Source organism: Gorilla gorilla, chromosome 18, assembly GCF_029281585.2.
Source record: "Gorilla gorilla gorilla isolate KB3781 chromosome 18, NHGRI_mGorGor1-v2.1_pri, whole genome shotgun sequence".
Taxonomy (NCBI): domain Eukaryota; kingdom Metazoa; phylum Chordata; class Mammalia; order Primates; family Hominidae; genus Gorilla; species Gorilla gorilla.
In genome coordinates, this window is record NC_073242.2 from 23266117 (window position 1) to 23286892 (window position 20776).

Consider the following 20776-nt stretch of genomic DNA (forward strand, 5'->3'; position numbering starts at 1 on the left):
ATTAAATGAAATGTCTCAGTGAATATGGACAGCAAGACTTCCTTACACACTGGCCCCTCAGTGTTTAAGAATGTTTTAACGTGTTTCTTTGGTATGACTTCATTGTAAACATTAAGCTTAAGAAATTTTTTTTTTTTTTTTTTTTTGAGACAGAGTCTCACTGTCGCCCAGGCTGGAGTGCAGTGGCGTGATCTCCGCTCACTGCAAGCTCCACCTCCTGGGTTCATGCCATTCTCCTGCCTCAGCCTCCCGAGTAGCTGGGACTACAGGCACCCGCCACCACGCCTGGCGAATTTTTTGTATTTTTAGTAGAGACGGGGTTTTACTGTGTTAGCCAGGATGGACTCCATCTCCTGACCTCGTCGTGATCTGCCCACCTCGGCCTCCCAAAGTGCTGGGATTACAGGCGTGAGCCACCGTGCCCGGCCAAGCTTAAGAAATATTTAGACCTTCAGCATAGTTTCCAAAAAAAGCCACTTGACACTTGAGTATAACATGAATCACTTGAGACATCTAACAAATCAGGAGTTAAATAAGAACAAATACTACATGTAAGTATAAAATTATACAGAGCCCAAAAGGTAAGTAATAGCTTTTGACAGACAATATGATTAATACACCTTTGAGTAACTACCCTAAACATGGAGCTAAGGCAGGCACCAAGAATAGATATGAGACATGGTACCTGTCTTCAAAAACGAGAGAGGATAAACAACACAAAGAAGCAAATACTAAATTAAAAATCAAGGCAGGCCAGGTGCGGCAGCTTATGTCTACAATCCCAGCACTTTGGGAGGCTGAGGCGGGAGGATCACTTGCATTGAGGAGTTCACGACCAGTCTAGGCAACATGGGAAGACCCTGTCTCTACAAAAAAAAATTTAAAAAAAAAATTTTTTTTTTTTAAATTAGTCAAGGCTGGTGGCATGCATCTGTAGTCCTGCTACTCAGGAGGCTGAGGTGGGAGGACTGCTTGAGCCTGAGAGGTTGAGACTTCAGTGAGCCATAGTCATGCCACTGTACTCATGGGCAACAGACTGAGACCTTCTCTCAAAAAAACAAAAACAAAAAAACAACCAAGGCAGTATGAATTCGGAGAAGGAAACATCAATGAAGGCTGGAATAGTACAACAGAACTCAAGGTATTGTGGGGGTGAAAATATCCCCTAAGGGGAACTTAGAAGCCAAGTATAGAAATCCCTCCCCAACTTCCCAGCACTCTAGAAGGCCGAGGTGGGAGGGTTGCTTAAGTCCAAAAGTCCAAGACCAGCCTGGAAAAAATAGCAAGACCCTGCCTCTACAAAGAAAAAGAAAAATAAAAATTAGCCAGGCATGGTGGTGTACATCTGTGGTCTCAGCACTTTGGGAGGCTGAAGTGGGAGGATTGCTTGCGCCAAGGAGTTCAAGACCAGCCTGAGTAACATACCAAGTTCTCATCTCTACAAAAAATTTAAAAATTAGCAGGGCATGATGCTGTGTGCCTGCAGTCCCAGCTACTCAGGAGGCTGAGGTGGGAGGATTCCTTGAGCCCAGAAGTTTGAGGTTGCAGTGAGCTACCTCAAAATGCAGTGAGTCATGCCTATGCACTCCAGCCTGGGTACTGAGTGAGACTCTGTTTCAGAAAGAAATCCCTCCCCAATCTCAAATTCCTTTGTGACCTCTTATATACGAAATGCCAAAGGACTACTTATAGAAAAAGGGTACAACTGAGAGATGGGAAGGAAAAAGGGAGGAAAGGAGGACGGCAGAGCTGGAGAGGACATTTTTGTACTAGAGCACTGGGGAAATAAAAGTGGAAGGAAAGCAAACATGGGCCCCTGTAAAGGTTTTCTTTTGAGGGATGAGGGTAGAGTTGAAGAAAGAGTATTTACAAAGTAGTCGAATAAAAAATGACCTGCGTTTGAGCCCAGGCATTCGAGGTTGCAGTGAGTTATGGTCATGCCAGTGCACTCTAGTTTGGGTGACAGAGTAAGACATAGTCTCTAAAAAAATTTAAAAAAAAATATCAAGTTTGAATATTGATTAATGGCAAGGAGATGAACTACTAGATTATTTTAACAGTTCAGGAGACAGATAATGAAGGTGTGGACTATGGAAATAGCACAAAGAATAGAAAAGGCAACTTCTGGAAGAGCACCGTCCTCAAATAACACCCCTCGGCAGAAACCCTGGTGAAAGTGCTCCAAGTGGCCAAGCGCTACCCTAGACAACAGGACATCTGAAAGCAGGGTCTTCTGGCAGATCAGAACATAGTCAAATTTCAGAGGCTTTCTGGTGGGAAGGGCACAACGTTTCTCTCAAGGGCCATACTTTTCTAGTTTTTTCCTAGAAGGTTAGGGTTGTAAGTCACCAGTGTTTAAAAAAAAAGAAAACAAAAAAAGGTTAGGGTTGGACGGTACATAAGAGCTAGGGTAGTGGTCACACTAATATCATAACTTCCTCTTACCAAGACCCACTCTGGCCCTAAGGAAACAGTTAATAGACAAGGCTTCTGAGAAAAGAAAAAAAATCAATCTATTCTCCTAATACAAATTAAACTTGCAAGTAAGTGCCTGTGGCTGGGTATGGTTCTCCCTGTAGTCAGAAAAGAGATGGCTGGGGACTCCTGTGATGGTTTCCCTATCACAAATCTGTTAATTTGGTTCCTGTGATCACACTTTTTTCTTTTCTTTTTTTGAGACAGAGTCTCACTCTGTCACTCAGGCTAGAGTGCAGTGGCGCGATCTTGGCTCACTGCAACCTCTGCCTCCTAGGTTCTAGAGATTCTCCTGCCTTAGCCTCGCACCACCAGGCCTGGCTAATTTTTGTATCTTTAGTAGAGACGAGGTATCTTTAGTAGAGATGGGGTATCTTTAGTAGAGATGCCACACTTTTTTTTTGTATACTGAGTAACTTTGGACTGTATCCTAGTTACAGTGATATTAATATTTTGCAAAAACTTTGTATTCTGTTAGGTTCCTCTGACAAACACTGATGTTTTTTCTTTTTAAAAATATTTTTAAAAAAGGAATTTTAACATTTACTGAATACCTCCTATGTGCCAGACAATATGGTAAGTACTTTTAAAATACAATTCTATTGACTTTTAAAAAATTATTATTTTTTTTTGAGACAGAATCTTGCTCTGTCGCCCAGGCTGGAGTGCAGTGGCGCAATCTTGACTCACTGCAACCTCTGCCTCCTGGGTTCAAGCGATTCTCCTGCCTCAGCCTCCTGAGTAGCTGGAATTACAGGTGTGCACCACCACGCCTGGCTAATTTTTGTATTTTTAGTAGAGCTGGGGTTTTGCCTTGTTGGCCAGGCTGGTCTCGAACACTTGGCCTCAAGTGATCTGCCTGCCTTGGCCTCCCAAAGTGCTGGGATTATAGGCATGAGCCACCCGTGCCTGGCCCTGATTTTTTTGGTTGTAAGTTTGTCTGTCCTAGTAAACAGTTAACTTGGCTGAACTTGAACTCCAAATGCCGAAACTGAAATTCAGTTCTTTCAGTCTTACCTGAGCTGCTTTCAGTCTTACCGGACTCCAAGCAGTCTGACCTATGAATATGCAGTTTAAAGGGTCAATCAAATATTTAGGTAAACATTATAGCTAGAATTTAGGGTTCTTTTTTTTATTTTTTGCTCTCTCCTTTTTAGGACTTTTCCCCTCCCTTTCTAGCAGCTGCGATCACCCTGAACTCTGTCCTTTGGTTCTCTAAGCCAGTGGGACAGAAGATCTTCTATTAGGCTTCCAGTCACCCAGTGAGCAGAGTGGGCCTTGCCCCCTAGCTTAAAGCCATAATAGGAATGTTGCCTAGTGCCATTCCCTTCACCTAAAGGGAGAAACCCCTCCAGTATGTTTCTTCTTTTTCTTGTTCTCTGGTGCCTTTAGAAAGTTGTTTTTTGTATTTTTTCCAGAGTGTATAGTTATTCGAAGGTAGACAGTTGGTCTGACAGAAACTACTCAACCACTAACCAAAAGCAGAAAGAAGTGTACATCTTTGAAAATAGAATTCCATTTAGTTTTAAATAGTCTACTCAGACTGATCTTTTTTGGTTATGTCTCAATTAATATGATGTTGTTGGTAAGTCAAGTATATAGTATCTGACAAAAAAACCACAATCAGGCCGGGCGCAGTGGCTCATGCCTGTAATCCCAGCAATTTGGGAGGCCAAGGCGGGCAGTTCACTTGAGGCCAGGAGTTCGAGACCAACCTAGCCAACATGGCAAAATCCCTTCTCTACTAAAAAATACAAAAATTAGCTGGGCATGGTGGCTCACTCCTGTAATCCCTGCATTTTGGGAGACTGAGGCAGGTGGATCACTTGAGGCCAGGAGTTCAAGACCAACCTGGCCAACATGATGAAACCCTATCTCTACTAAAAAATACAAAAATTAGCTGGGTGTGGTGGCACATCCCTATAATCCCAGCTACTCGGGAGGCTGAGGCAGGAGAATCACTTGAACCCAGGAGGCAGAGGTTGCAGTGAGCCGAGATCACACCACTGTACTCCCACCTGGGTGATAGGAGGAGACTCTGTCTCAAAACACAACAAAAACAACAACAACAGCAACACAAAACCACAATCATGTTTACACATACTCTCTTATTTAATCTTCACAACAACCCTGTAAAATTAGAGGTATATCCTCATACTACAGATGAGGGAACTGAGGACCTAGAGGGAAAGCTTACCAAATAACAATGTTGTTCATAATAGTAGTACCAAGCAGAGCTTCTTGCATCCCTTGGACCTCAGCAAAAGTTAGTATAGTCTCCTCAGGGGGCATCAAAAATTGGTTTTCTTTGCCTCTGTAATTAAAACAGTAAGAAAAGTCAGTACTTTGCACTAAAGCAGTCTCTAGGTAGCCCTTCTCCGCATTGTTGAACTATGCATAATATAAACTAACCTAATATCAGGAAAAAAAAAATCTAACCCAGAAAACGTGTATACTAAACTTTCTACAATGAACATATACTACTTTCATAATATCTACTTAGATATGCTGCAAGCACCTCGAATTCATTATATTCAAAATTAAACTTGTTAACTTTCTCTACTTTTGTTTCTTTCTGCATTCCTATCTCAATGAATTGCATCACCATCTAATGTCCAAGTTTCAGAGTTGGTCACCACTCAAGTGACCACCTAGACTGGGGGGAAGGAGACAAGGATAATATCCACATTTCGAGCTTGGTCACCACTCAAGTGACCAACCCTACCATGTTGATATTCTCTCCTTCCTCTCAATTTAGTCAATCACCAAGTCCCAGTAATTTTATCTTCTCATCTCTCAGAAATCTGTCTGCTTCTTCCCATCTCCACCAACATACCCCTAATTTAAGCAAACAATTATCATCTCTTGCCTAGATTACTGCAACAGATCATGAATAAATAAGCCAAAGTTCCCTGCCCTCCATTTTTAGAAGAAAGATGAATAATAACAATGAAGTGTAATTGAAAAATAAAAATAAAGTGTAACGAGTATATGATAGAGAAGATGCTGTAAGTTCAGTTTGCAACATTTTGAATTTAAGGTGTCCCCAGTACGTCTAATAAATAGGCCTGCAGGTCTAGAGCTCAAGAAAGAGCTCAGAGGTAGAAATGTATGTTTGCAAGTAGTCAGCACCAAGATGGTCAGTGAAGCAATGGACACAAGTGTACGGAACGAGGAAAGGGTCTAGGACCTTAAGGTATTTCTATATTTTTAAAAATATTTGTGTGTGTGTGTGTGTGTGTGTGTGTGTGTGTGTAAGATTAGGTCTCGCTCTGCTGCCTAAGGTGGAGTGTGGTGGCGTGATCACAGCTCACTGCACCCTTGAACTCCTGAGCTCAAGTGATCCTTCCACCTCAGACTCCCTAGTAGCTGGGACCACAAGGCATGCTCTGCCACACCCAGCTAATTTTTAAATTTTTTGTAAAGATGGGGCCCCGCTATGTGGCCCCAACTGGTCTTGAACTCCTGGGCTCAAACTTCTGCCTTGGCCTCCCAAAGGGCTGGGATTATGGGCATGAGCCACTGTGCCCAGCAGAGGTATTTCTAACGTTTAAGGGACACACAGATTTCAAAGAAGACTGAAGAACAAACTACATTTGCTGAGCCTCTCACCTTCTTTGACTTCATCCCTGACATGTCTGGCTTCCACCTCACTAACCTGCTTCTATGTCATTAACCCAGTGTTGATGCAGTACATGCTTATATTACACCCCCAGCACAGAAAAACGAGATCCTAGTTACCCAACTTTCTCTGAAACCTGTGATAAAATCATTCCTCATCTAATAGTTAAAAATCAATCAATGCTTTTCTTACCCTCCATCTTCTGCAAACGTCATGACTTCTACTTGTTGATCAGAAAGGGTCCCACTGCTACTAACTAGCCTCCTCTTTGTCAGGCCAAGCACAGCTTTTATATTTCCAGACTTCAGTAGTACTTGCTTTTCACTTTCATCATCAGAGGAACAAAACAATGCCCTAAGCCAAATATAAGGAAAAATGGGGTGATGTGAGGAGTAACCTTTTAATATTAAAGGACTAGGTTCACTTTTTTTTTTTTTTTTTTTGAGACAGAGTCTTGCTCTGTCGCCTAGGCTGGAGTGCAGTGGCACAATCTTGGCTCACTGCAACTCTGCCTCCCAGGTTCAAGCGACTGTCCTGCCTCAGCCTCCTGAGTAGCTGGGATTATAGGTGTGCACCACCACACCTGGCTAATTTTTCTGTATTTTTGTAGAGACGGGGTTTCACCATATTGGTCAGGCTGGTCTCGAACTCCTGACCTCGTGATCCACCTGCCTCGGCCTCCCAAAGTGCTGGGATTACAGGTGTGAGCCACCATACCCGGCCTTTTTTTTTTTTTTTTTTTTTTTGAGACAAAGTCTCACTCTGTCATCCAGAAGGAATGCAGTGGTGGCACGATCTTAGCTCACTGCAACCTCTGTTTCCTGGGTTCAGGCGATTCTCCTGCCTCAGCCTCCTGAGTAGCTGGGATTATAGGCACCCGCAGGTGCTATACACCAGGCTAATTTTTGTATTTTCAGTAGAGACACAGTTTCACCACGTTGGCCAGGCTGGTCTCAAACTCCTGACCTCAGTTGATCCACCTTCCTTGGCCTCCCAAAGTGCTGGGATTACAGGCGTGAGCCACTGCGCCCAGCCTAGGTTCACATTTTAAATAGAAACTTCAGTCAGGGATGTCATTCTATTGGTTTTTTTTTTGAACAAATCTCTCTCTCTTTAGATCTTTCAGATTCTTTCAAGACTCAAGCCTAGGTTATTACCTGCACTTAAAACCAGCTGACAGAGACAAAGATGAAGGAAAAACAAATCACTCCTTGGGAATTACATACCTGATCTCTCTGATTTCCAAATTTCCCAAAGCTACACACACGAGATTATACACATCAGGCACTGGAACTATCTGTAATACTGGAACCTAAATAAAACAAAGCAGCCAAAAATTATGCTTGGTTGTTTCATTTTTGTTTAGTCCAGATTTTCCAAAATTTATCACATTCTTTTGTATTCTCACTGTATAAGGATAATTTTCATCATTTGAAGGCTCAGAAAACTCTTTTTATTAGCTGTAAATCTAAATAAACTATATGCATAATAGCATAATAGTGCTTACTGAGCATTTACCTAATGCAAGGTATAATTCTAACAATAGGGGAATAATTGGGTATATTTTGGCATGTGAATGAAAAGAATATTTATGCAGCCATTTAAAAGTATATCTATGTTCACTGAACAAATATTTATTGGGCACCTCTGTGTAAAGCACAGTGTTAGATGTTGTATATATCTGGAGAGCAAGAATGAGGTATATTCAAGTATGAAGACTCTACAGGAACAAGGAAATTTTTTTTTTTTTTTTGAGACGGAGTTTCACTCTTGTTGCCCAGCCTTGAGTGCAATGGCACGATCTCAGCTCATTGCAACTTCCACCTCCTGGGTTCAAGCGATTCTCCTGCCTCAGCCTCCCGAGTAGCTGGGATTACAGGCATGCGCCACCACACCTGGCTAATTTTATTTTTAGTAGAGACGGGGTTTCACCATGTTGGTCAGGCTGGTCTTGAACTCCTGACCTCAGGAGATCCACCCACCTCAGCCTCTCAAAGTGCTGGGATTACAGGCATGAACCACCTCGCCTGGCCAGAAAAATGTTTATATGTATGGTGAGAAAAGACAGATCTAAAAATTTTAAGCACACTAAGATTGCAAGCATGTAAGATGTATATGATGGTGGGAAAAGACCAGAAGGAAATACATGTAGAAAAGAAGCAAAATAATGCCTTGGTGAAGGGCAAGGAGTATAAATATCAGCAAGTGTCAAAGTCAGAATCGACATAAAATTCTAAGCTCCTCCAACAGGTCTAGTGTAAAAACCTGTCTCTAGGCTGGGTGTAGAGCTCATGCCTGTAACCCCAGCACTTTGGGAAGCCGAGGCGAGTGGATCACTTGAGGTCGGGAGTTAGAGACCATCCTGGCCAACATGGTAAAACCCCATCTCTATTGAAAATACAAAAATTAGCTGGGCGTGGTGGTGGGCGCCTGTAGTCCCAGCTACTCAGGAGGCTGAGGCAGGAGAATTGCTTGAACCCGGGAAGCGGAGATTGCAGTAAGCCAAGATCGCCCCACTGCACTCCAGCCTGGGCAATAGAGTATAACTCTCTCTCCAAAAAAAAAAAAAAAAAAAAAAACAAACAAAAAAAACCCATCTCTAGATAAACCTGTGATCGGCTGGGCATGGTGGTTCATACCTGTAATCCCCAGCACTCTGGGAGGCTGAGGCAGGCGGATTGCTTAAGCCCAGGAGTTCAAGACCAGCCCAGGCGACATGGCAAAACCCTGTCTGCATAAAAAATATAGGCCAGGTGTGGTGGCTCACACCTGTAATCCCAGCACTTTGCGAGGCTGAGGCAGGCGGATTGCCTGAGGTCAGGAGTTCAAGAACAGCCTGGGCAACATGGTGAAATCCCGTCTCTACTAAAAATACAAAAAAATTAGCCAGGCATGGTGGTGGGCACCTGTAATCCCAGCTACTCAGGAGGCTGAGGCACAAGAATCCCTTGAACCTGGGCGGCAGAGGTTGACAGTGAGCCGAGATCATGCCACTGCACTCCAGCCTGGGTGACAGAGCAGGACTCCATCTCAATAAAAAGAAGAAGAAAAAAAAACAATAAAAAATTAGCCAGACATGGTGGTGCATGCCTGTGGTCCCAGCTACTTGGGAGGCTGAGGTGAAAGGATTACTGAGCCTGGGGAGGTTAAAACTGCAGTGAGCCATGATCATGCCACTGCACTCCAGCCTGCATGACAGAGTGAGACCCTGTCTCAAACAAACAAAAATTTGTGATAAAGCGAACAAAGCAGGATGTTAATAGTAGAGTCTAGAATGGTGGGTATATGGGTGCTCACTATACAAGTTTTCTGGATGTTTGAAACTTTTCATAATAAAATGTTGGGAAAAAAACCTCATCTCTGTTCTGCCTTGCATGGTCATAGCTCCCAATTTTGGTAAGCTGCCCATCTACATTATCAGGCAAATGGCTGCAAAGATCTCTTTCAGTTCGAGATTCCCACTTACCTCTGCGAAGTGCCAGGTATAAAGTTTTTCCCACTGCCAAGCATCCAGAGCTTTCCAAAGAGAAACTACATCTTCACAAGCAGTTATGATACATGGCTCTTTACAACCGGCTCTTTCCCAAAACATGGCACTCACATCTACCGAACAGGAACCTGAAGGATTCTGACACAATGGCAACAACAGTTCTGTTAAAGTGGTACTCGAGTGCTGTTTTATGCAAAGCATAAGTATGCAAAGTGATGAATTATAATTCAATGAAACAGTAGGTATGTAAAATTTAAGTCTTATGCAGGTGAAAAGAAAGAGCTTTGTGGTTCTTATGTACCTAAAAAAATGCCTATCAAACTTACATCATGAAAGATTTTATTTTTTATTTATTTTATTAATTTTAATTTTTGGGTGTTTTTGGGACTGTGTCTCACTTTATCACCCAGGCTGGAGTGCAGTGGTGCAATCACGGCTTACTGCAACCTTCACCTCCCGGGTTCAAGCGATTCTCCTGCCTCAGCCTTCCGAGTAGCTAGGATTACAGGCGCCCGCCACCACACCCAGCTAATTTTTGTATTTTTAGTAGAGACAAGGTTTCACCATTTGGCCAGGCTGGTCTTGAACTCCTGACCTCAAGTGATCCACCCGCCTGGGCCTCCCAAAATGCTGGGGTTACAGGCATGAGCCACCGTGCCCGGCCCAAGAAAGATTTTAAAATGTATAGTCCAGATGGAATAAATTCAGATATAACCACAAAAAAATATCCTGTAGAACTTATCCATTTGAAAATTAAACATCCTGATGAACCACTCATGGGCTGAAACCACAGGTTTCAATGTTATTCCTCGGAGGGAATAACATTGAAACAACATACATTATACTATCTACTATTATGAGCATGGGAGCACTATGTATCAAACCACAGAGCGTGGCCAAAGCAGTATTTCCAAGAAAATTTGGAAATTTCCAAGAAAAATCATAATCACAAAGGCATTTTTAAGAAAACAAGAAAGATTAAAATCAAGTAAGCATGCAGCTCAGGAAGTCAGTACAAGAACAAAATAAGAACAATAAAAAAAAAGTAGGAAGGAATTATTTACAGTTATCCTGTTTATTATAAAAACAGAAATAAATGAACTAGAAAACCAAACAACAACAACAACAAAACATAACCCAATTAATAATCAATACAACCAAAAACTAGTTTGTTTGGAAGACCCACGTAATGGCCAACTCTCGAGTCTAATGTAGAAAAACAATAATTTAGAAATGGGAGAATGGGGAAGAGAGGCTTAATTGCATATACACAGATTTTAATTATCTATAAGAAGTAACTTTTTACCTACACATTTGAAAATATGAATGAAATAGTTGATTCTTTAAGAGACTAATTTATTAGGACACTGGGCATGGTGGCTCATTCCTGTGATCCCAGGACTTTGGGAGGCCAAGGCAGGCGGATCCCCTGAGGTCAGGAGTTCAAGACCAGCCTGGCCAACATAGCAAAACCCCATTTCTACTAAAAATACAAAAATTAGCAGGGCGTGGTGGCGCACGCTTGTAATCCCAGCTACTATGGAGGTTGAGGCATGAGAATTGCTTGAACCTGTAGGCGGAGGTTGCAGTGAGTGGAGATTGGAGATTGGAGATTGCCCCACTGCACTCCAGCCTAGGCAACAGACTCTGTCTCAAAAAATAAAATAAGTTATTAAAATTGACTCAAGAATAAATTCCGAAACAGAGCATAGGTATTACTATGCATCCTTTATAGAAAAGGAATCTGGGGCTCAGAGGTTACACAATTTGTCCAAGGTGACATAGCCAGTAACTGGGAAAAACTTTATGTGGATTTGAAGTGTTTTCCTTCACACCAGTGATTCTCTGGGAGAGCTTCTGCACCCCCATCTTCAACCCTACACCTAGGACATTTAGTAATGCAACATTTTCAGTTACCAGACTGCACAGAAAAGATTAACCACTAGAACTGCTCCCCATTTTCTTATAAATCACCATAAGTGATTCTTCCAGAAACATTACACCATTTGAGTAGGAGAAGCATGAATAACTCTCATTTCACTCCGTCAAAATGCCTGAGTTAGATTTATTTTATTTTATTTTTGAGACGGAGTCTCACTCACCCAGGCTGGAGTGCAGTGGTGAAGATCTTGGCTCACTGCAACGTCTGTCTCCCAGTTCAAGTATTCTCTTCCCTCAGCCTCCCTAGTAGCTGGGATTATAGGCGCCCACCACCACGCCCGGCTAATTTTTGTATTTTTAGTAGAGATGGGGTTTCATCATGTTGGCCAGGCTGGCCTCAAACATCTGACCTCAAGTGATCCGCCCGCCTCAGCCTCCCAAACTGCTGAGATTATAGGGGTGAGCCACCGTGCCCAGCTCCCTAACTTAGATTTAGACATGAAGTTCAGTTACTTAGCCTAAGTTGTTCTTGCCAATAGGTTGGCATAGAAACTTTAAGAGGAGAGCTCAAAACATAAACAGAGGTAAATATTGGGAAAAATAACCAATCCAAATCTGTTTTTCTGAATCTGTTTACCAATATCTTTAATCGTATTAAAGAAAAAGAAGCTATATGACTGAATTCTTTTCAATTCATTAAAGTTTTCATATGTAAGACACAAGACGCTGGAAGAGAATATTCTTCTGACCTTTAACTTTGAAACCAATTGTAGGTTGCCTGGGTTTATGCTATCAGAAGCAGGAAGCTCTGCTGTTTCAGTCTGTGAAAACAAAAGTCACATCATTAGTCTACACTTTATGTATAATGTCTGCCTGCATTACCCACTCATCAAAATGTCTACTTCGTATTGTCTTTATTTCCTCTTATAACAGCAGCAAAGCTCCAAATGCAAACTGTTTCACTGATAACAAAGAGAATAGGACCTCCCATATTTAAAAGAAACATTTTAATGAACCTTAATTTCCCCAGAATGAACTTAATGATTACAATGAAATCATATCAAAGAAACACGTCAAACCATTCTTAAACATGGAAGGCCCAATGCGCAAGCAAGTCATGCTGTTTACATTCACTAAGGCATTTCATTCCTTCAGAGAAAATTTCACAAAGGAAATGGATTGTACCTGTTCGACGGAATGTTTATGCAACTCCTGGCATGTGTTTCTACAGAGCTGATTTTCTTTAAAAGTGAATGACTGAATGGGTGGAGGTGTTCCTGGCGGGACAGAGTCACAGTCACAGGTAGGTTGTCCTTGCCTGCCTGACACTTGCAGGGTGGTATGTGGTTTTGCTGGGCTGCCTGAACTGTCGAATTGTTTAGTATCACTGGCAAGACAGACTGAGTGTTTCAAATGAGCAAGTTGGGGTGTGCAGCAAGTTCGTCCAGCAACTTCTGTAGATGCTTTTTCATAGGAGCCTTGAGGGCCAAAGGCTGGAGTAGTACCTAAGATGGGGAAAGCAGGTGAACACATGTCTGTAGTAGGCCTGTCATTATCATCAGGCGCAACCGTATTTAAAGGAGTATAAAGTAATATGGATGAAGAAAGGCCCGTCTTTGTATGCTGGCTTTGTGAGTTTGGCCTTTTGGGATGTGATTTTCCTGGTAGAACAATAAGGTCCTCTTCTAAGTCCTCCATTTCTGTATCCATGCGTTTAGGACTCAGTTCCTCTGGAAAAATACAGCTTCCCTCTTTAAGATGTCTCTCTCCAAACATTTTTGACTCAAAGGGCTCCACTGGTTTTTCTGAGCAGGACTTCACTTTTTCAAGCTTAAGAGGTCCAAAGTCTTCATCAGGTAACTGAAAGTCTGTGATACTGAGAAAAGACAGTAGTTGCTTTAAACTCAGCATTCCATCCCTATGAAATGGAGCCGTGAAAGCATCATCATCCAAGGATAAATAAGCACTATTACTCGAAGAAAGGGAATCCTCTTTTTGATGACGACTTTTCTTCCCTAAAGAAGAAAAATAAGTCACAAAATAGTAACGAAACCCAACAAAACAGACAATCTGTTTCACTGATGACAAAGAGAATAGGATCTCCTAGATTTAAAAGAAACATTTTAATGAACCTTAATTTCCCCAGAATGAACTTAATGTTTACAATGAAGTCCTATCAAAGAAACATGTTAAACCATTCTTAAACGTAATACCCAACAAAGAGTGAGCTTCTAAACTCAAATATACTAAAAAATGTTCATTACTTTTCCCATCCATGACTCAGAAACTTGGGCGAAGGGTTCAAACAACGGTCATGAGTTAGTGATTAATTAGCAGCTATTTTTCTGCACTACCCAAAACAGTGTATTGCTAGCCAGGTATGGTAGCTCACAGCTGTAATCCTAGTACTTTCAGAGGTCAAGGTAAGAGAATTGCTTGAGCCCAGGAGTTCCAGACCAGCCTGGGCAACACAGTGAGACTGTCTTTAAAAACAATAAATAAATAAATAAAAATTAAAAAAAATAAGGCCAGGCATGGTGCCTCACACTTGTAGTCTCAGCACTTTCAGAGGCTGAGGCAGGCGGATCACTTGAGGTCAGGAGTTCAAGACCAGCCTGGCCAACATGGTGAAACCCCGTCTCTACTAAAAATACAAAAAAAAAAAAAAAAAAAAAAATTAGCCGGGTGTGGTGGCTGGCACCTGTGGTCCCAGCTACTCCGGAGGCTGAGGTGGGAGAATGGCGTGAACCCAGGAGGCGGAGCTTGCAGTTAGCGGAGATCACGCCACTGCACTCCAGCCTGGGCGACAGAGTGAGACTCTGTCTCAAAAAAAAAAAAAAACAAACTAAACTAAAAAAATTAGCTGGGCATGGTGGTGCATGCCTATGATCTCAGCTACTCAGGAAGCTGAGGTAGGAGAATCACTTGAACCCGGGAGGCGGAGGTTGCAGTGGGCTGAAACTGCACCACTGCACTCCAGCCTGGGCAACAGAGCGAGATTCTGTCTCAAAAAATAAATAAATAAATAAATAAATAAATAAATAAATAAAACCAAACCAAACAAAACAGTGTATGGCCAACAGTATAAATAAATAAATACATACATAAATAAAACCAAACAAAACAAAACAGTGTATGGTCAATAGTATTAACTAGGAGAAGGGACTGAGGACAAGTCTCAACTCAACCACTGATTTGCAGTGAAACCTTAGGTAAATCGATTTATTTCATTTTCCCTTTTCTCATTGTCTGTCATAAGGGAAGTGAACTAAAAATACCTACATTCTTTCCTACCTCTAAAACTGTGATTTCAACAGGCTGCCAGAGTATGGTCTACAAAATGCTGGCTCTTCTCACTATGGAAAACTTAGTCCCCTTTTGAAGCAAAGAGTAATTTACTGCTTTTTGTTTGCTTGTTTGTTTCAAGACGAGGTCTCACTCTGTTGCCCAGGCCGGAGTGCAGTGGCGAGATCTTGGCTCACTGCAACCTCTGCCCCCCAGGCTCAAGCAATCCTCCCACATCAGCCTCCTCAGTAGCAATTTACTGCTCTTATTGCAAATGGTATCCCACATCATTCAAAATGTTGCTATCTCCTCAATGATGAATGCATAAACAAACTGTGGTATATACATACAATGGAATACTAGTCAGCCATAAAGAGGAACAAAGTACTGATGCATGTTACAACAGAAACATACCTTAAAAACATTATGCTTAGTGGCCAGGCTCAGTGGCTCACACCTATAATCCCAGCACTTTGAGAGGCTGAAGGCAGGTGGATCACTTGAGGTCAGGAGTTTGAGGCCAGCCTGGACAACATGGTGAAACCCCATCTCTACTAAAAATACAAAAATTACCCAGGCATGGTGGCAGGTGCCTGTAATCTCAGCTACTCAAGAGGTTGAGGCAGGAGAATCACTTGAACCTGGGAGGCAGAGGTTGCAGTGAACCAAGATTGTGCCACTGCACTCCAGCCTGGGCAACAGAGTGACACTCCATCTCAAAAACAAACAAACCCATTATGCTGAGCAGCCAGACACAAAAGGTCACATATTGTATGATTCCATATATATGAAATACCCAGAACAGGTAAATCCATAGAGATAGAATGCAGATTGGTGGTTGCCCAGGGATGAAGTAGGGGGTCAGGGGAGGAAATGGGTAGCAGCTGCTTAATGGGTATGGGGTTTAGGGGTGATGAAAATGTTTTAGAATGAGATAAGGTGGTGGTTGCACAACACTGTAAATGTACTGACTTGTTCACTTAATTTAAAATGGTTAATTTTGTTACGTGAATGTCACCTTGAGAAAAAAAGTTTTTAAATGTAGCTGCAGGTTACTACAATTATAGCAGACTATTTCAAACTACTGGCTGGGCCTGGTGGCTCACGCCTGTAATCCCAGCACTTTGGGAGGCCGAGGTGGGTAGATCACCTGAGGTCAGGAGATCGAGACCAGCCTGGCCAACATGGCGAAAACCCATCTCTACTGAAAATATAAAAATTAGCTGGGTGTGGTGGTGGGCACCTGTAATCTCAGCTACTCAGGGGGCTGAGGTGGGAGAATCGCTTGAACCTGGGAGGCAGAGGTTGCAGTGAGCTGAGATAGCGCCATTGCACTCCATCCGGGGCGACAAGGGTGAAACTCTGTCTCAACAACAATAAAAAAAAACTACTGTGTAAAAAACAGTATTTCTAGATTACTGGATTGCCTACTTTTTGATGACTTTGTATTCTTGTTCGCTTAAAAGGTGATGAAAAGTCACAATTATTATTTTTGGATTAATTAGTCATAGCTTATAGACCAAGTCCATGTCCAATGGTACAGAGCAGCCTGCTACCTATTTTTGCACATAAAGTTGTTTTTCTGTTTTAGGAACTTGGCTGTAAAGTGCATATAAAGGTGCGTTGGAACACAGTCACAGTTACAAGTTGACTGGCTGCTCTGGCACATAGCTGAGTAGATGAGACAGAGCACAAAGACTAAAATCTGTGCTATCTGGCCCATTCTAGAAAGTATGCTGATCCCTAGTTTAGAGCCACAATGAATTACCCAGATTTTGTACTTAGTTCATCAGATATGATTAAATTCTCAGTAAATGAATTGAAAGTTTAAATTACAATGTATCCTTGCTGCCCATCCTCCAAAATCCTGTGTCCCTTAGAGGCCTTAGAGACACTGCATTAGATATTTTATCCAAAAAAGTTGCTTAGGCCTTTTCATTACATGATGACTTCTAAAAGAGATAGTCAGTGGAGTCTAAGTCTTTTTTTTTTTTTTTGAGAGAGGGTTTTGCTCTATCACCCAGACTGGAGTGCAGTGGTGCAATCACAGCTCACCGCAGCCTCAACCTCCTGAGCTCAAGTGATCCTCCCACCTCAGCCTCTCAAGTAGCTGAAACCACAGGCATATACCACCACACCTGGCTAATTTTTCTATATATTTTTTTGTAGAGATGGGGTTTCATCATTTTACCCAAGCTGGTCTCAAACTCCTGGGCTCAAGCAATCCTCCCACCTTGGCCTCCCGAAGTGCTGGGATTACAGGGGTGAGCCACCAAGCCCAACATGGAGTCTTTCTCTAGTACACATTCCATTTTACTTCAAAAACACTTTCTATGTTAGCTGTGAAGCTTCTACCCAAAGAATTGTATTGAACCTGAATATGTAATATTACGTAAAGAACCAATACATTTTCCTTTTCAGTGTTGAATTGTTTCAGCTCTATTAGTGAACTCTGGCACCATACCGCCAGGTTTGAATCCTGGCTCTGTGATTTTAATTAAATTAAGTAAAGTTATTTTAATCTCCCTGTACTTTAGCTTCCTCACCTGTAAAGTGAGAATGAAAATAGATTCTACCTCACCATAGGACTGCTGTGATGATTCAATGAGTTAGTATCTGTACAACATTTAGAAAGTACCAGGCAGGCTGGACACAGTGGCTCACGCCTGTCATCCCAGCACTTTGAGAGGCTGTGGTGGGAGGATTGTTTGAGGCCAGGAGTTCAAGATCAGCCTGGGCAACAGGGCAGGACCTCACCTCTACAAAAAATTTAAAAACATTAGCCGGGCATGGTGGTACATGCCAGTAGTCCCAGCTAGTTGGGAGGCTGAGGCAGGAGGAACATTTGAGCCCAGGAGATAGAGGCTGCACCACGGCACTCCAGCCTGGACAACAGTGAGCCCCTGTCTCTTTATTTTTATTTATTTATTTATTTTTTGAAATTTTTTTGAGCCAGGGTCTCACTGTTCCTCAGCCTCCCAAAGTGCTGGGATTACAGACGTAAGCCACCACACTTGGCCCTGTCACTTTTTAGAAAAGAAAGGAAAGGAAGTGCCAGGCAAATAGTAATTGTTAACTTTCATCATCATCATCATCATCATCATCAAACACATCTTGATTTACCTTTCACTCGAATAAATAATTTTTCGTGCTGATATTTGTGTGAGGTGACTTCCTCCTTGGACCTGTTAACAACCGACGGGCTAGAAGTTGGCAAAAGTGGTTCACAATGATCTGATGCTGGGGTGCAGGCTGATTTTCTTTTTTCTCTGTATCTTCTACCAGGTGCTTGGGCAACTGCCTTCCTAGACAAGTCATTATCTTCAGTGGGCCCAGCGGGAGAGCTGACTTTAGTTAATGAGAGAAGTTTCTGAGAGGTTCTTGAACTTGGTTGTCCTGTGCATGTGCCAGACATCCGAATTTCACTTTGGTCAGTTTCCTCATTGGAAAGGTTTAAATTTTTACTTGCATCCTTATTTTTATTTTTAAACTCTTTTTTCTTGACATCCAAATGACTCTGAATGACGGCCTCCAGGGCTACTTTCCTCTGGCAATTGGACATGCTTCGTGTTGTTCTAACATAATATTCTGCAGGAAACAGAAAGCCTTCAAGCACTGTGTAAGAATGTTTTTCTGCAGAAAGAGGAGAGGTTGCTTCCAGGCTAAGACTCTTAGGTTGACTTAGAATCTCACTTTCCTGAAGATTTTCATTCCTGCCATCAAGAGCGTCACTGGGAGATTTTAAAGATTTCTCTGTTTGATTTTGTTCTTTTAAGTTTTGGTTTTCATTTGCTGGTAAGTTATTGTAGGTGAGTTCATTTAGAGAACATGAAATATTTGCCTCTAAATTAGAACTTGTGGGCAGTTGGCCACTTTTACTTATAGCTTTATTTACAAGGAGGTTATCTGTAGAGACAGTCATTTTTTTGCCTTGTGCCTCCAAACTTACAGGTGAAGTAAATCTAATGTTTTTTAGGTCGTGAGTAGTAAGTTCACTGCTACCTTTAGGAGGAATGTGTTCAAGGTGCTGACTACTACCGCTATCTGATAGAGTCTGTAAAGGAACTGTAGTCGCCCTGGTGAAATTAGGTCTTCTTAGGAATGTATCAACACCTTTTTCTAGTTGGGCAGTTGGTGGAATTAATACACTGTCTTCATTAATTTCTGTAACTGGTTCTGGAGAATCTGGAAGTTCAGATTTAAGACTTAAAAAGTGAGTTCTTACTTCAGTTACTGGTGTTCTAGCAGGATTTTTGCTACTGATTTCTTCCTGTTCCTTTAGTCTTTTCCCAGACAATCTGAGTGAATCAGTGCCAAAGACACAGTCTCTCTCCTGTGAAATAAATGTCCTCTTCTGCTGCTTCTTTCTTCTGCTTGGCAGCTTCTGCTTTTGCTCACCATTAGGGTCACTGACCCTGTGGGGAAAATGTTCTTGGGTGTCATCTGTTCTTTGTATAGGTAATCCTCCTGGGCCATCTCCAGGGTTAAAGGACTCAGGCCCAACATCAAGTGTGATAGATGTCTTTTCTCCAGTTTCTTCATCAAGATGGGTTTTGATGTGTAACTTGTCATAAACACATATTTTATTTTTAGGTTCTGAGGAGGAAAAAAATGTATATAACTTATATTTTTCTTATAAAATAAAACAAAAAATACTCATTTTTAACCTATTATATATAAATACTACTAAACATTTATTTAAGAAAGAATCAGTGACATTTCATTCAGGCAGATGAATTTACAGGTGAAATAAACCTATTTTTTAGGCTGTGAGTAGTAAGGTCACTGTTACCTTTAGGAGGAATGTGTTCAAGGTGTTGACTACTTCTGCTATCTGATGGAGTATGTAAAGGAACTGTACATACTCCATACTGTACATATTTTTAAAAGTTCTAATTTTTTAAATTCTAATAACCTATGAAATTTTAAGTACATATAAACAAACAGCATTGTGCTAAAAATGTTTTTTAAATGAACAGAGTATTCTTTATCACACAATCTCTTCTCTTAACTTCTAAATCTCAACTAATTTTCTATTTCATGTATTTCTTTCTTTATTTTCCCCCTTGGCTCAAGTAATTTTAATAACACTCCCATTTCAATAACCCCTCAGTTTTATTATTATAAATTACTTGCATTTAAACATCAGAATTGACCATTGTTTTCAGAATATTTTCACAGAATTTTTCTCTGTTCATATATACTTACATTTTTAAAAAAAACCTTCCACCGGGCACGGTGGCTCACACCTGTAATCCCAGCACTTTGGGAGGCTGAGGCAGGCAGATCTCGAGGTCAGGAGATCAAGACCATCCTGGCCAACATGGTGAAACCCCGTCTCTACTAAAAATACAAAAATTAGCTGGGCGTGGCAGTGTGCGCCTGTAGTCCCAGGTACTCGGGAGGCTGAGGCAGAAGAATTGCTTGAACCCGGGAGGTGGAGGCTGCAGTGAGCTGTGATCGAGCCACTGTACTCCAGCCTTGGTGACAGAGTGAGACTCTGTCTCAAAATAAAAACAAAACAAAACAAAACAAAAAACCTTTCTAATATTTAAACAATAAATATAATTTCTGAAAATTGAGAGGGAAAAAGAGCAAGAGAGGGAAAAAGAATAAACAGTCTAACTGAAAATAGAGACTATAGATTTTACGGCATATGAATTTTATGTTAATTAGAATATATTGCAGCCGGGCACAGTGGCTCACACCTGTATCCCAGCACTTTGGGAGGCCCAGGCAGACAGATCATTTGAAGCCGGGGGTTCAAGACCGGCCTGGCCAACATGGCAAAACCCCATCTCTACTAAAAATATAACAATTAGCCAGGTGTGGTAGTGCACGTGCCTGTAGTCCCAGCTACTCGGGAGGCTGAGGCACGAGAATCGCTTGAGCCTGGGAGGTGGAGGTTGTAGTGAGCCAAGATTGTGCCACTGCACTCCAGCCTGGGTCACAAAGAGTGAGACTGTCTCAAAAAAATAAAATTAAAATTAAAGCGTCTATTGCTAGTCATTATCTTCACACTG

The 20776-nt window shown here is 41.7% G+C and overlaps 1 protein-coding gene across 6 annotated transcripts in view; it reads right to left on the bottom strand.

Annotated features, from left to right (window-relative positions):
• Positions 1-20776, bottom strand: part of PALB2 (partner and localizer of BRCA2) — a 37689-nt gene that overhangs the window by 13357 nt on the left and 3556 nt on the right. For 4 of the 6 annotated variants that reach the window (XM_019012244.4, XM_055365502.2, XM_063700044.1 and 1 more), the window contains 7 exons: positions 17877-19349; positions 12654-13483; positions 12218-12289; positions 9564-9725; positions 7324-7409; positions 6290-6451; positions 4673-4789 (listed from right to left, as the gene is read on the bottom strand). In XM_019012244.4, coding sequence (XP_018867789.3) covers positions 4673-4789; positions 6290-6451; positions 7324-7409; positions 9564-9725; positions 12218-12289; positions 12654-13483; positions 17877-19349 — 2902 coding nt within the window. Of the gene's footprint in view, positions 1-122; positions 1982-3492; positions 3534-4672; positions 4790-6289; positions 6452-7323; positions 7410-9563; positions 9726-12217; positions 12290-12653; positions 13484-17876; positions 19350-20776 lie in introns of those variants that run through there. The other 2 variants (XM_055365501.2, XM_063700043.1) reach the window with 2 other exon arrangements.